The 15,014-nt window shown below is 42.1% G+C and overlaps 1 protein-coding gene across 1 annotated transcript in view; it reads left to right on the top strand.

Moving 5' to 3' along the window:
- Nucleotides 1-3,425: 3,425 nt before the first annotated feature.
- SLC9A2 (solute carrier family 9 member A2) overlaps nt 3,426-15,014 on the top strand; it is a 35,019-nt gene continuing 23,430 nt past the window's right edge. Inside the window, exons 1-2 of the mRNA XM_064502886.1 lie at nt 3,426-3,717; nt 9,373-9,836. Coding sequence (XP_064358956.1) covers nt 3,441-3,717; nt 9,373-9,836 — 741 coding nt within the window. The 5' untranslated portion in view covers nt 3,426-3,440. The remainder of the gene's footprint in view (nt 3,718-9,372; nt 9,837-15,014) is intronic.

Here is a 15,014-nt window from a genome sequence, read left to right on the forward strand (position 1 = left end):
AATGGTGCAGAGCGACCCGACACAAAATCGCTCCAGGTAAGAGCAGATGCATTGAGTTGTCAGGGGCAGAGCCATGACGAGACACAGCGGCGCCAGGGACACACCTGCACATCGCTGCTATCACTCCCCCCCACCCCCCCACCCCGGTCTAAGTGGGCACCCTCCTTCCCTCTCCAGGTGGCTTCAAGGCTCGGATGTACTTTTCTCCTTGTGGCTGTGCCCTCATTAGGAGTTGTTATTGTGTGGATAGTGGCAGGTTCGGGTGGGGTGTGAGTGGTGGTGGCACAAGCGCCACCGTCGCTACCATGTCATGCGACCTGGATGAAGCAGAGCCAATGGGAATATTATACCCCGCTCTTCTCCCTGAGGTAACTCTCCCCCTGGGTTTTGAGGCCTTCCACTGGCAGTCAAACCCTTTGACTCCTCTGGGCTCTGAAAAGGTAGAGCTCCAACTGCACGGAACTGGTGGCAATGAAAAGCAGCATGTGCTGCAAATACTGTGTGAGACCTCGCAAAAGCTTCAGCATCTCGCACTGTGATGGGCTTTACTGCATCTAGAAGTCAAATATGATCCACCTCCCTGCTGGGTCATATTATACAATAAGGGAAATCTCATCCAAAAGCTGGATATTTTAATCTATAAAATCTATCTATAAAACAGATTTTTTTTCTATTTTCATTTAACAATAAGCAAGATGAATTCTAGTAATTGTTGCCCACTCCAGTTTTCTTCCATCTCCTGTTCCTTTTGTCCCTGTGTTACTGTATTTATTTGTTATTTCCCTTATCACTGGCAGGTTAGTCACCCATCTCAGGATTAACGATGGCATTTCCTCATTTTATTTTTCTTCCCATTTACCAGCTTCTCTTTTTTGTATTACTAAAAAAAAAAAAAAAATAGTCTATTACCCAGATCCACAGCAATATCAGGGCTAGAAGGAGTCCTGTTCTGTGTACGCTTTTTTTTTTTTTTTTTTTTTGGAGAGGGGGAAAGTATGGGGACAAATGATGGCAAATACACCTGAACGTTGAAAGGTATTGATGATGCCCAGGTGAATGGACTATATTCCTGTGTCAGTGGCTGGGAGAAACTTGTGACTGTAAAGACATGACCTGGGCACTGAAGCGTCTCTTTGACTCTACCAATACTCAGAAGCTGGGTTCTTCAAAAGAAACAACAGGACAGCACAGAAGAACATTTTCCAGGAGACGGGTCCGTCCACCTTTTGTACACATTAGAACTTTTCTGCCCAAAGGCATCTTTTTCACTCCTGTGACAAACCAAAAAGCCCCAGCCAGCTGTTCAAGATTTCCAACTGTTGATCTAGTGGCTCGAGTACCTGCTGGCAAAACAGATGATGGTCCAGTTTCCTGCTCTATAACATATCTCTTTTGTGACTGTTGCATGGGGATAGCAGGACTTTCCCAGCATAGAGGGAGTGTTAAAGAACGATGGGACAGTATATAAATAATTATACTTCCGAGTATACTTTGGTCAGCTTGCTCTTACCACTGCTTTTTCATTGACATTTATTGAAGATAACGCTCACGCCAGTGTAATATCCTGAAGCCACAGATCAGATAACTAGAGAGGATCTATATTGTTCTTAGGACATCCATGTATTGAAACATTCATAACAGTATTTTTCAGAATGGTTTTCTTCACCTGAAGGAAAGGTCATAAAATTGAACATTAAAGTTTAATTACAAACTGTATGATTATCGATGGAGTTAAACTTATGATTTAGAGTTTGGCTTGCATGTGTGAGAGAATGCTGTATCCTTCACTGAAAGGCTGGATTTTTCTTCCAGTGATGGTGTTCTGACAGAGATATTTTCAGGAATCAAGGAGCCTTTTTCTTCCTGCATCTTCTTCCCCCCCCTTAAGGGGAATTTCCTCAGAACTGACAATGTTCAGCTGTTGCTCTTATTTCAGAGAATCAAATATAACAAATAAAAGGACTTCTGAAGATATATGCAGCTGAAGGGTTAGACAGTTTGAACACTGGTGAGAAATTCAAATGTGTTCTCCAAATTGACTTGCAGATGAAATACAGAAAAATCTTTTATTGGTACTATATTTTAAAATTTATCATTAAAAGCATAGGCTTAGCACACTGTTTTCAGGTTGTGGGGTTAAATGACAGCTACAAATATTCAGCTAATTGATTCAGAGCATTAGCTTTAACTCCCTCCGAAAACAGCAGGCATTTGTTACTTTTTACCATTTATGGAAAAAAGGAGAGCTCTTGCTACAGGCTTTCATTTTCCTGTAAGTAATGTACTGTCATGAATAATATGGTTTGCTATAAAGGTGTGCAGAATGGTGAGCTATAAAGATTTTATTGACTTGAGCTTTGGAATACCGTATTACTCTTAAGTAGAGAAGTCAAGAGAAAATCATGGCTGTGATCCTGAGAGAGCCAATGCTCATCATTATCTGATAAAATTCTGGCACTGCCGAAATGAATGACAAATTCCCATTGCCTTCAATAGGAGCAGGATTTTGCCAATCATGTTTGATACAGGCAATATATGTGTGTGTGTGTGTGTGTGTGTGTGTGTGTATAAATATGCATTTATTTACTTACACACATGCATATATATATATTTATACAGTGTGCTCACTCTCTAAGTTAAGAGCATTTAACTCAATTAATGGGAAGAGGTTTTTTCCTATCTTGTTTGATAGAGGCAACACACATGTATATAAAGAACCCGTATCACATGCATACACATATATCAATTCGTATTTATAGAGTGTGTTCTTTAAACTCCCTAAATTAACAGAATGTAACTCTCCTAATTAGGAGGAACAGAATTCTGTCTTTCCTGTGTTTGATAGAGGCAACGTGTATCTCTCTCTCTTTCTGTATATAGATATGTAAATATGCAGTATATATAGAGCGCGTTAACTCTGTAAATAATATAAATGTATGTAAGTTTACACGCGTATTAATATGCCTATACACCAGTCTCTCTTAAAGCAATTTGGAGAGTCAGGAGAGCGCACTCTGGCTATTTTTACGCCTCCGCTGAGCCCCGCCGCCCCAGCACTTGGCTGGCAGGAGGGGGCCGGCGCTGCAGCGGCTCGTCCGGCAGCGCCCCGCGCACGAGCGCCTGCCGCACGCGCTCCGCAGGCCCAGCTGCATCCTGCCGGGTTTTGCGCTAAACCCCGAGCCGCGGGCCGGGCCGGTCCTGCCCCCGCTGGACGCCCCCCTCGCGGCCGGCCGGCGGCGGCGGGGCCGGCGCTGGTGCGGTCACCGGGCGGGAGGCGGAGCCGGCGGCGCCGCGGCGGCGGCAGGTGCCCGCGGCGGCGGGATGGTGCCGGCGGCCGGCGCGGGGCCGTAGGGCGGCGGCGGGCCGGGGCGAGCCGAGCCGAGCCGGGCCGGGCCGGGCCGGGCCGGGCCGGGCCGGGCGGCGGCGGCGGCGGGGGCGCCATGGACGGCAGCGGCCCCCGGCTCCCGGCCGCGGCGCTGCTGGCACTGGCGGCGGCGGCGGCGGCCGGCGCGGCCGGGGCGGCGGAGGCGCGGGCCACCGCGGAGAGCCGGCCGTCCGAGGCGGCGGCGATGGGCGCCAGCGGCGGCACCGCGCCGAGCCCCAGCGGCAGCGCCCTGGAGGAGACGCGGCTGCACGTCTTCACCTTGGACTACCCCCATGTGCAGATCCCCTTCGAGATCACCCTCTGGATCCTCCTGGCGTCCGTCGCCAAGATCGGTGAGCGGCCGCCCCGGCGGGAGCGGGGCCGTCGGGGCCGCCCTCCTGCCGCGGCGGGACCCCCGGCGGCGGGGCGAGGCGGGGGCCGGCGCCGCGGGGGCCGCGAGGGATGCGCTCCTCGGCGTCCCCGTGCGGGAGGTGATGCCCGGGCGTGACCGGGCTGGGAAAAGGTACTCTGGTTTGCTCGGGAAAGGTAGAGCGAGCGACGGAAGGAGGTTGCTTCCTGCCCCTAAAGCAAAGCACGCACGCCAAACTCTCAGGACGATAAATCGGGAGTTTGCTGAGCGCCCGACAGACTTTTCCCTCCTGTCATTTGAGCACTGTTTCCTTCTTCCTAAAATAACGCCGGGTGTACCGACAGTTCCATAACATAAAAACAGATCGATGGAAAGCAAATATTAATGAGGGTAGAGTAAGCCTCCTCATTGCACTTTCCCACCAGTCACTTGTGTCCTGTGAAAGAAAAAAATACAGAACTGAATGAGTAAGAAAGGCCACTTATTCCCTCATGTGGAAAATATTTGTATTGCATAGTTTCAGTACATTTTGTGCGGTTTGTATATAGTATTTTTAAATAGTTGTCTATGTCCCGGACCGAAAGGATGAGTCCCATATAATGATCTAAAGAAAATCGGATAAAGGCACACCAGCGATCTATCTAAAAATCAGTAAAAATCCCCATAGATGATGAACGTTGTACCTCCTTAACTAGAAGATAATCTTAACCTCAGAAATAAAGCTGTGGGAACTAAAGAAAAGGCGTACAAATACTCCACTTGTTTGATTGAGAAGTCTGGTTTTGCAGCGCAGATTTCAGTGAAAGCTATGGTCATAATCACTCTGAAAAAATATTTTGATAAAACTTGAAAACTTTGACTTCCAGTTGTGCCATTTAAATAGGTTGTGTCACATTCTGATTAGTGGTCAGATAGTTCTGATTCTGCCTAAACTCATGCTCAAAACTCACCTCCAATCACAGCTAGTGTCGAAGTTGGGAGCCAGATGCTCTACTCAAGTAACTGCCTAGAGCTTCATTACCTTCTACAGAAATACCGTATGTTGCATCCTTTAAAGACATGTGCATCTTAATGCATTAAAGATGCATTAAGATTTGCCTACTTAGTCTTGAGCATGTATTTAGGCATTTGCAGAATCAAGATAGAGTTCATATATGATACACCCAAATATAACATGACCTGTTATAGCCAGAACATATGGAAGTTTATCCAGAATTTATCTCTCTCAGCCAAATTAAAATAGCTTGTAAATTGCTCTAGGTTCTGAGTTTAGATAGTAAAATAAGAACTCTTGAATAAGCTAAGACCAATGAAACTGATTTGTTTTATAAGTTTTCACTTTAAAACATCTAAACACACATACATACAGAATAATGTACAGTTTCTGTAGGACTGTGTACATTCCAACCATCACAATAATTTGCTAGTGCATAGGCATCTAGAAAGTAAAAAAAAAAAAAAAAAAGACTTAGCTGCCTGTTTTTTTTCCGAGCTGACTGTAGTAAAATAAATAAGCAAACAGTGTAAATGAGGAGAAAGGCGTTTGATTTTTAGGTCCTTTCAGTTATGCCAGACAAAAACTGGTGCTGGTAATCTAGGGCATTATCTCGCTTGTTTTAAGTGTGCACTAGGCAATAAGGGCCAGATCCAAGAGAAGCCCTAGGTGTGGCAGTGCTGAGCTTCGCCACACCTCACTGCAGGGGCCCTGACTCCGAGACTGCAATTAGGAACACCCAGTTCTTACTCCTGGAGCTCCTTTGGCGCTTCCTTATCCAGCGCCTGCGTCAGGCAGACCTTCCCAGGACAGGCCCTCATTGCTCCTAGGTCACATTCCCACAGTGTTAATTTTTCGCTTATTATATTAAAGATGGCTCAGATAGACAGTTCTCTAACCACTGAGATGTAGCAATGTTGGCTGTGCCGCATCCTTCTGCTATGTCGTTACTGCGAGTGGGTCATTCACCTGCATTCAAAGGGATGGAGGAGATTTTGCAGCCTGTCTCATGATGCGTAGCCTTGGGATAGGCCCGGGATTCTCTGACATATTCCTCTCTCCAGGATTTTGTGCCGGGCAGCATAGGCATCTTGCCCATGTCATTCCAGGTGGCCTGAAATCCACGGGGAGACTCATGCACTACTCAGGAAACTTAACTGCTTAATCTGGCATTGCCAATTCCTTTCTGGGGCTAGGTGCTGAACATGTGCACATGGCACTGCAAACCTTTATGAACTTAGCCCTATGTTCTTTTCAACTGCAAGGCTCTCAGAAGGCATGGTTGAATTTAAAGTACCTATCACACTGTGTGAAGAATCCCAGAGACAAATATATTACAGCACCTTTTTATCACTTGATTGGAGCATTTTTGGACAAATACATTTTCACAGAAATATAGTTTCATCGAAGCTGAGATGTTCCAAAGAGATGCTTATTTCTCTAGAGGATTTATCTGAAATGTTTCTCAGATCCTGGCTGTGATGGGGTCACTGTAGACCAGGCTTAGAGAGAGCAAGAAAAAGAATGCGAGAAAGGAAAACCTACAGTTAGTTGTCAAGCAGAACTAAAACATTTTGACAAGGCACATCTTCACAAAGACTTTATAGAAAGACAGTGCTTTTTATTCCCGCATAGAACGAGAACACATTTTGAAACCTCAGAAGATGCCTTGAAAGGAATTGTTATTTTCTGACTATCTCTAGTTATCTATTATCTTATGTGATGATACTATAAATAAGATCTGTTATTAATATGCTGATGGACTCTACCAATGTACAGGTGGGATCCAGTGTACTTAAAGTATGCCATAGTGTCTAGACAGTGAGACAGTCTATCTACAGTTTTGCTTAATCCTTATGCTGCTAAATTTACAAAATATTGCCTAACTCATCCAAATTCCCATAACTCCTACCTTTAATCACAAATGCATGATTAGAAATGCTCCTTCTGGAAACATGAGCTGATATCCTTCCTACAGTTCCCTCCTGAAAAAAGTCTTGAACTGTTCAGCACCTGAACTCTGAAAATACCCTTGGAAAACTCGTGTGTAATCAGAATTATATCTGATGGTGACATTGCCAGCATCAGATATTATTGGATTTCACCCCAGAAGGAGCAGACCAGGACTCTAAGGACTTCTAAATTGAAGATTATTGCATTTGCTCTTTAGGCAAGTGTCCTAATGCCCAAAGGTCTGAGGGTAACCATCTTCAATGCTGGTTGAAACTGGATCACTTCACAGTTAGGAGTCCAAGAACCAGCAGTCAGAGGATCTGAAAGTAGCTGTGGTCCCTGGTCGGATTCAGCAGAGTGGTCGGGGCATTCAGAATCCGCTCCCAGGGCTGCTCTCTGTTTAATACCATGATAGCCTGAGGTGAAAGGCATCCACGTTCCTGGAGCAGGTCTGCAGCTCTCCCTCTGGCCTCGCAGGGCTGGCACGCCTGACCATGAGGCTATGGATCTGGCGGAGCAGCGACAATGTCTCTCATCCTACAGGGCATCTTTGCCTGACTTAATGTGCATTGGCTTCTACTAGCTCCCTGCCCTTAAATGGGTAACCACAGCTTATCCCCTAGGATGACCTGTGAATGCCTTTCATGGAGTCAGGCAGTTTTTTAGGAATTTTGGTGCAGATTACATGGATAAAAAACACACTTAACATAGCAGGAGCCTTCCCATTACCTTTACGGATAAGGTAAAGCCGAAAAAGCTCTGAGAGGGTCTGGACTTTCCAAATAGTGACTTTTAAAGAAGGAAAGGAAGCAATGAGATTTTTATTTTATTTTCATAGTCAACATTTCATTGTCTTTGTACTGTATTAGAACTGGTTGGGATGTTTTTGTTTCCATGAAAAGCTGCATTAATAAAAATCCCCTTCTCTTCAATTTTATTGAGAAAATGATTTAATATACTATTGAAAGGCTTCTAAAAACTTTTCTTTTAGCAAAACTCGCTTACTTACTCGGGAGAAACTTCAATCACAGTGTTGGAAATTTTGGCCTCCTGCCACAGCAGAAACTAATACAAGTCATAAAATATTTATGTGGAAGTGGATGAAAGGTGAAGAGTCAAGTCTCCAACCATAAATTCTCATGTCTCCAGGGTTGTTACCTCTTCTGCCCATACAGCAAACTGGATATTGGTGCTTCCTGTTTGGAAGGATGATGGTGAATTTGGCAGTCCTAAGAAGTCACATCATAGGCTATATTTCTAAGTATTAAAAAAACCAGTCTGTATTCATCCATAAAGGAAAAAATGCAGCTCGAGCTACTTACTTTTAAAAATAGCTTTAATAGGTATAGAATCTCTATGCAAAAAGCTCTCCTTTCTGTCCTTCCTAACCATTTTTTTCCTAATTATAAGCTGAGTCTTTCTCTCTCATGAACAAAATCTATGATGAAAGGAGAATTAACAAAATAGGTGTTACAAGATACAAAAGACTGAAATTGGAAAACTGGGTATGAAATATACTGTTTGCACTTATTTAACTGTTTCAACTACGGGTGTGATTTTTACTGAAATAGTTTTACTGAAATAGACGTCCGTTATTGCCGCACCCAGTGTTTCTGTGTGGCTCTCATTTACAATAATTAAAATGCCTTTTAGTTACACAGGAATTGTAGGATCTTGTGGGTGTGGACAGTTTTCTATATAATTATGTGGGCTAAATATAGATAAGCAGGAGCCTGGAAAAGATTGGCATCTCCAGAACCTGAAATGTGACGTTGGTGCCTAAGGTTGATCGTTCCATTAGACTGGCCAGAGTAACTTTCTATAAATTTTTTCCCACTAATTACAAAAATCATGCTTGTTTTATCATTTAAAAAAAATTAAACTTCTAAAATTAATTGGAATTGTTAAATCAAAACTGCACAGCTTACAGAATTTAAATAGGCTATGGACTATTTAACAGTTAAGTCATCATTCAGCATTTTTTTTGTTTATTTTTTCAATACTTTGTATAGTTCTTTAATAGAGATTCTTGACACTATCATAATTCATATAATACAGAACAAAGACCATAATAATAAAGGCTATAAGTTGCCGTCACTTAATGGAAAACATGCAGTTTTGGAGGCTCCACTGAAGTGAAAAGAATGATGGGTCTGTAGAACGCTTCCTCATGGTCACTGAGGAAGTGACCATGGGTCACCGGGCACTGGTTACATATGCCCACTCCTCTATCTTTGAGAATCTAAAAGACACCTAAAAACAAAATTAATGTACTTTTAAAATTTGTTTGTGAAGCTGTGAATGGAGACAGAAGTAGTTAGTATGATTTTTTGTTCCCTATCTAGATATAATCTGCACTAAAAAAGTCTTTGGGGAACCTCCTTCTGGAGTATTCCATATTGCAGGAAAAAAAATGCATTTGCAAACAGAGCCCTTTCAAACAATTGCTCCAGCTAGCCTAGCTATTAACAGGAAAGGACTATCCACTAAATTAACTGAACTAACTACCCTAACTGATAAATTCATCTTGATCTATTGTGGTGGTCCATTTCAGTCTTTGCAATGAAGATGAACTTGCTCTTGGATTACTGCTTGTTTACTATAGAGACTAAGACAACAGAATCCAGAGTAGTCTTTTGGATTCTGTACAAATAACTATTTTACTTTCTTGTGTTTGAATTTCCTTTGAAGGCTTTCATCTCTATCACAAGTTGCCCTCAATAGTACCTGAAAGCTGTCTCCTTATTCTGGTTGGATTGCTTCTTGGTGGGATTATTTTTGGAGCACAGGAGAAGTCCCCACCTGTAATGAACAGTGATGTTTTTTTCTTGTATCTTTTACCACCGATTGTACTCGACGCTGGATATTTTATGCCAACTCGTCTTTTCTTTGAGAACTTTGGTACCATATTCTGGTATGCTGTGGTAGGCACGCTCTGGAATGCTATTGGCATTGGAATTTCACTTTTTGGAATTTGCCAGATCAGTGCATTTGGTTTGACTGATATCACATTGCTGCAGAATTTGCTTTTTGGCAGCCTCATTTCAGCTGTGGATCCTGTGGCAGTGTTAGCGGTTTTTGAAAATATTCATGTCAATGAGCAGCTTTACATTCTGGTGTTTGGAGAATCTTTGCTGAATGACGCTATAACTGTGGTAAGTTACCTGATCAATGATTACTTCATAAATGATAAATGATTGTTTGCATGCTATATGTCTTTATATCTAGTTATTACAGTTTGCTAAAAGATGGAAGTCAGTGAGTGCTAATGTGCTTATGCAATCCTCTAAACTTCAGACTAGAAACTACTGTAGTTTAGGCTACATCAGATTAATGTGCAATGGTAGCATGTTTTCTCTTAGTCATTTTGCTACCTGATCTCTTTAGTTTCTATACCTTTGAGTTCTCTTGCTTCAGTAATCTTAAACTAGAGGTTTTCCTCACCTGAAGACATGTCTGGACAGAAGAGGAAGAAGGGCCGACATGGAGTGCCGCTGCATGTACGTAGGGAGGCTGGGCAAATCCGTGATATACCACAAGCAGAGTGTCCAGCTGATGCTGATCTTTTGCATGTGCCTGTCCAGTTGGAACTGGATGGAGACCACCGATATGTTCCTCTCAGGCTACAGTTGAGATAGGACAGCCATCTGGAGGTAGTCGTTTCTAATCATTAACTAGCTGAGCTGGGTTTGTGGTGCTGACCTGAGGACAGCAATCTGCAAATTCCATTAACACTCCCAATGTCCCTTGTTTGTACCTGGTGACACCATGTCTGGAACATTACTCCCATTGATCCATACGTTACCTGAAGTCCCGGCTGTGTTAACTATGTCCTGTCATGCTTTCTGTTTTATGAGCCATGTAAATCCATTTTTTTCATTGCCAGAAAGATTTGTAAGCTGGGTCCACACCTTCCCTGCCTCTGTCACTGGATTCTTACTGACTGTCCCCTTTCATGCAGAATTGTCCTTCATTTTTCATACTTTCTAGGACTTTGCTTGACTAACTTTACACATGTATATCCCATCCACTTAATGTGAGCCTTGGTGCTGGTCATTTCTTTCTTCTGCTTCCTTGGGAGTGCTGTTTTTTTTCCCACTTACGCTTCACACTTTATCTGATTCTGTTGTTATCCAGCCAATTGAATCACATCCTCTCTTACAGGCTTGCCTTAAAGCCTAGCTTTTCTCATTAGTTCACAGCTGAAACTGCCTGTCATTCCTAAACTGGTATTTATTTAGTCCAGTCCTGAAAAACACTTGGTATAAATATTGAGATGCAAATGGTTTGGTGGTTCAGCCATGGCTGTGCCTATCTCTTTTAATGACCACTCATGCAGTGGAATTATTTTCATGTAACTTTTTTGGGGGAAAAAGGATATTTTTATCTTAGTGTAAAACACCTTCTTTGTGGATTTTCCCAAACAAAATTTCTTTTTCCGATCACAGAATCAATCACTTTACCCTGGAAGAGCAATTAGTCTAGCAAAATTTGCAAGCAAAACACTGCGTTTTGATGACGGAAGTATTTGTGCATGCCATTGCCCAAGGAAGGATTACTTCAAACTGCAATTTTTATAGGCACTACCGTGTACATAACCATGATACATAGCTTTCCTATAGGCATCATCATTGCCCTCTTGTAAATATAGTCATTTCTCACAGAATTTATGCCCAGATTCACTGACATGGGGGACATTCTGAGGAGTTTGTTGGACCAATTTGGCATATATTTATGAGGGAATAAAAGGAATCCAGAGTATGTTTAGTCTTACTTCCCAGCTACCGCTTAAAAGTAGTACTTGGCAGAAGATCAAGTGGTTACCACACGCTAAGCATTGGTCTGCTAATGTCTGCATGCTGTGATTTTGCACACCTGTAATCATGTGATTTTACTTAAAATGTGACCCAAGCAGTCACACAAATCCCCTGTGGATTGCCCTTAAAAGACCTTGCCTCCCTACCTGTGGTGGTGCTGCTGGGCCAGTTCTCTTGGTGATGCCTTCGGTAGGATGGGGGCATGGTGTGGGAGGGGAGCTGAAGTCAGGCTGGCAGTCAGTGGAAAGCTGCTTAACTCCTGACACTCAAACACTTCGCCACTACATTATAAAAAAACCAGAGGCTATCGGATGTGCAGTGCAGAATGGCATGGCTTTAGTAAACATACTTTCTAAATACTTTAAGCTCTTCTTCCTGCTATACTGCTCACTATGCCTTTCCGTTCCTAATAAAAGCATTTATTAGGAAAGTAATGTCATCTGTTTCCCCTTTTCAGCAAATTGTCTACCACGCTTTCATTTTATAGATAAAGCAAGATTTGCTTTGCCAGGAATCCAAACTCTGCTGCAGTTTTCAGATGGCATAATCTACCTTCATCATTGTGCCATCTTCCGTACAGTAGTTCAGGACTGAGACACTTCATGATATGTCCGTGCATTTGCATGATGTATTTCACCCACTGATGAAATTTTGGAGTTTGAATTTGACTGAGGACAAAGTTTGCCAGTCAGCTGTAGTGCTTCTTGGTTGGGGTTGGTGCTTTACCAAAAGACTGCTTCAGTGATAACTAGCACAATGGTATTAAATGGCAAGATCACAGCTGAAGCTGAGTGTTAGTGGTTCAAATTCCACTGCTGGGCTTAGGATAACAATGAGGGAGCCAGTGTCATTATAATATTGTTCCCATGTTAGAAAATATTACAGCATTTCTCTGTATTACACCTCTTCTAAAATCATTATTTTAGAGTGCTTTAAAATAATTTCAGAAATAAAAGCTAATAACTGAAAATTGGTGGAAATAAGCAATTAGTGTCTTGGAAGAGCAGAGACACTTTGGCAAAAGATTAAAAAATGATTGGTGACTCTATATTCCATGGTGTAACCTTCAGTGAGTTCAGCTAAAAGACACTGAGTGAATGCAAATCTTGAACTTGAAAAACCGCCATTCTCATACCAAATGCATTAAAAAATATGACTACTGCTGCTGTTGTTTAGCACACCTAAAAGCTTAAAGAGTTGTTAGACTGTAAAACTGTAAAACTTTACTCTAAAAACCTTTAGAGCAAAAGGGAAGTGAACCTGGTTATGATCTCGTTTACGCTAGTGTAAATAAAGAACAACAGGAACAAGATTAAAATCACATTCATGACATTCTGTAGTCCTTGTTACTGTTTCTAGTTTGGCAGTATGTTTTTGAACTCAGATGCGAAGGAGAAAATTGCTTTTCTTCTTTCAAGTAATTTATGGCAGCAGACTAAAGGTTTATAGGGCAGTCCATGCAGAAACGACAACTCCATTCTAACTATCTGCAGGGTGAACACTTCTCTGTGAAGATGAGGTGATGTTATGGAAAGATTACTGCTTGAATAGGTCAAAACTATATGTTTCTTTTTAAGCAGCTCTCAGCAGCCTTATTTCAGAAACTTGCTCGATACATATCTTTATATAGTTTCTTATAAAATATAAAGAAGACTATTTAACTCCAATTAAAGAAAATAATCATCTTCCCTAATACATACCAACTGATCATTCTGCAAGGTCAAATTCTGTAGATGTCTTGAAGAATGACAAAACTCTGATGTAGTCACAAGTGCCAAGAAGTGATTCAGGGAAACTACTCTGCTTGCTTGACATAAAGAATAGTATTTGTCTTCAGCCTGTGATTCATGGAGCCTTGGGAGTCTGTGAACTGAAGGGTCTTTGTAAAGTGACCAGCACAAGCACACCTATTGTCAATCATCGGCTTTATTTTGATATATGTTCCCCATGTAAATTCGTAGGGTCTGCAAATCAAGACAGGTTGAAAACCATTGGAGCCTACACCGTAACTTTCCAGTCATTCACAGGAGAAGTTAGCAGGGATGGAGCAAAGACGGGGGTCTGCCTCACTGCAGAGAGATGAGTGGGTTTGCACAGGTGAAAACTGACACTTCTCCCAGGTGGACTTGTCCTGAGCCCATCATTCTTATGAAATAAATAACTCATGCTCCTGCCCTTGCCCTATTTGTCACTTTGTAATCAGAAAATCAGAAAGTAGTGGTGACCCTTCTGGGTTTGATTTGACCTTCTTTTTTCATGCTTGTCCTGGAATGTATTTTTTCTCTTCTTTTTCATTTCTTTCCCTTCACTTAGCCCAAAGGACCCATAACAGGCCATGTCTTCACATTAATCTTTAGTGAGGACTTTTACCTGCGTAAGACTTATCAAATTTTGTCCAAGAAGAGCTCTACAACTTTTTTTCTGCCATGTGAGAGAGAACAAGACTGCTAACTTGACAAATCCCTTCTAGTCACTGCTCAAATATGTACATGTTGGCACAATGCAAGTACCAATAAAACATTGCTATCTCAGTAACATTTGCTATGGAGGAACCTGTTTGGTTTACTAAGAAGTTCGGAAAGAAAGCAAAGGTTTAACTTTTGTAAGCTTTCCAAGCTGACTAGTGTGATGTTTATTAAGAACACTAGCGGTAGCTTGGTCTGTGAACCTGATTTTCACTTCTGGTGTTTATCTGTTCTGACAGGAATAGGTGCACACGACCAAGCTTTGATGTGTCCAAGAAGACCATGTGGTACCTCATGGTATCACATGGCTTGGGAGCATGTGGGCAGCATCAGGCAAAGCTTAAATCTCCCTAGTAAATCTGCAGTTGAGAGATCTCATAAGTTTTCTTTAGAAGTAACTGATTTCATTGGTGGATGTTTTGTCATAACTAGAACACTGGATATTAGAGAAATACGGGTTTTACATCATTTCCTGTGTAAAATGGAAAAGACTCTCTGGCCAAGAAAACATAAAAATCTCATTGACACAACTTGTTTTGGAGAGTGGTTATGAACAGTTCAAAAATGAAACTGGGCAAATACATGGAAACAAGTCTATTAATGGGAGTTAAATCCAAGTTTCTAGAAACAATCCACAGCTTTAAAATCTTTAAACCATTGGATTCCTAATGGCTAATATATCAGAGAAAGACCACTCCATGGATGCCTTGTTTCTTGTACTCCTTTTTGGGGCAGCCTCTGTGCACTCCCCCTATGCCAAATGGACCCACAGTCTGATTTGCTACTTCAGTTGTTGGTGTCTTATGGAGCTCAAACACATGTGAAAATAATCTGATTTTTCACTAATTATGAAACTGTTTTTTCCTCCTCTTTTTAATTTTTTTTTCCTGAAAATGAGTAAAATCTGAAATGGCTATTTCTGGAGAAATTAATGTTTGCAAAAGAATAGGTTTATAGAAATAATAGATAGAGCTTTGACCAGGACTTTGAATCAGCCAGGTAAAGATTCTACGCATGACTGTGCTCCTGGCCTGCAGAATGACACCTCAGT

The sequence above is a fragment of the Dromaius novaehollandiae genome, chromosome 1, assembly GCF_036370855.1.
Source record: "Dromaius novaehollandiae isolate bDroNov1 chromosome 1, bDroNov1.hap1, whole genome shotgun sequence".
Taxonomy (NCBI): Eukaryota; Metazoa; Chordata; class Aves; order Casuariiformes; family Dromaiidae; genus Dromaius; species Dromaius novaehollandiae.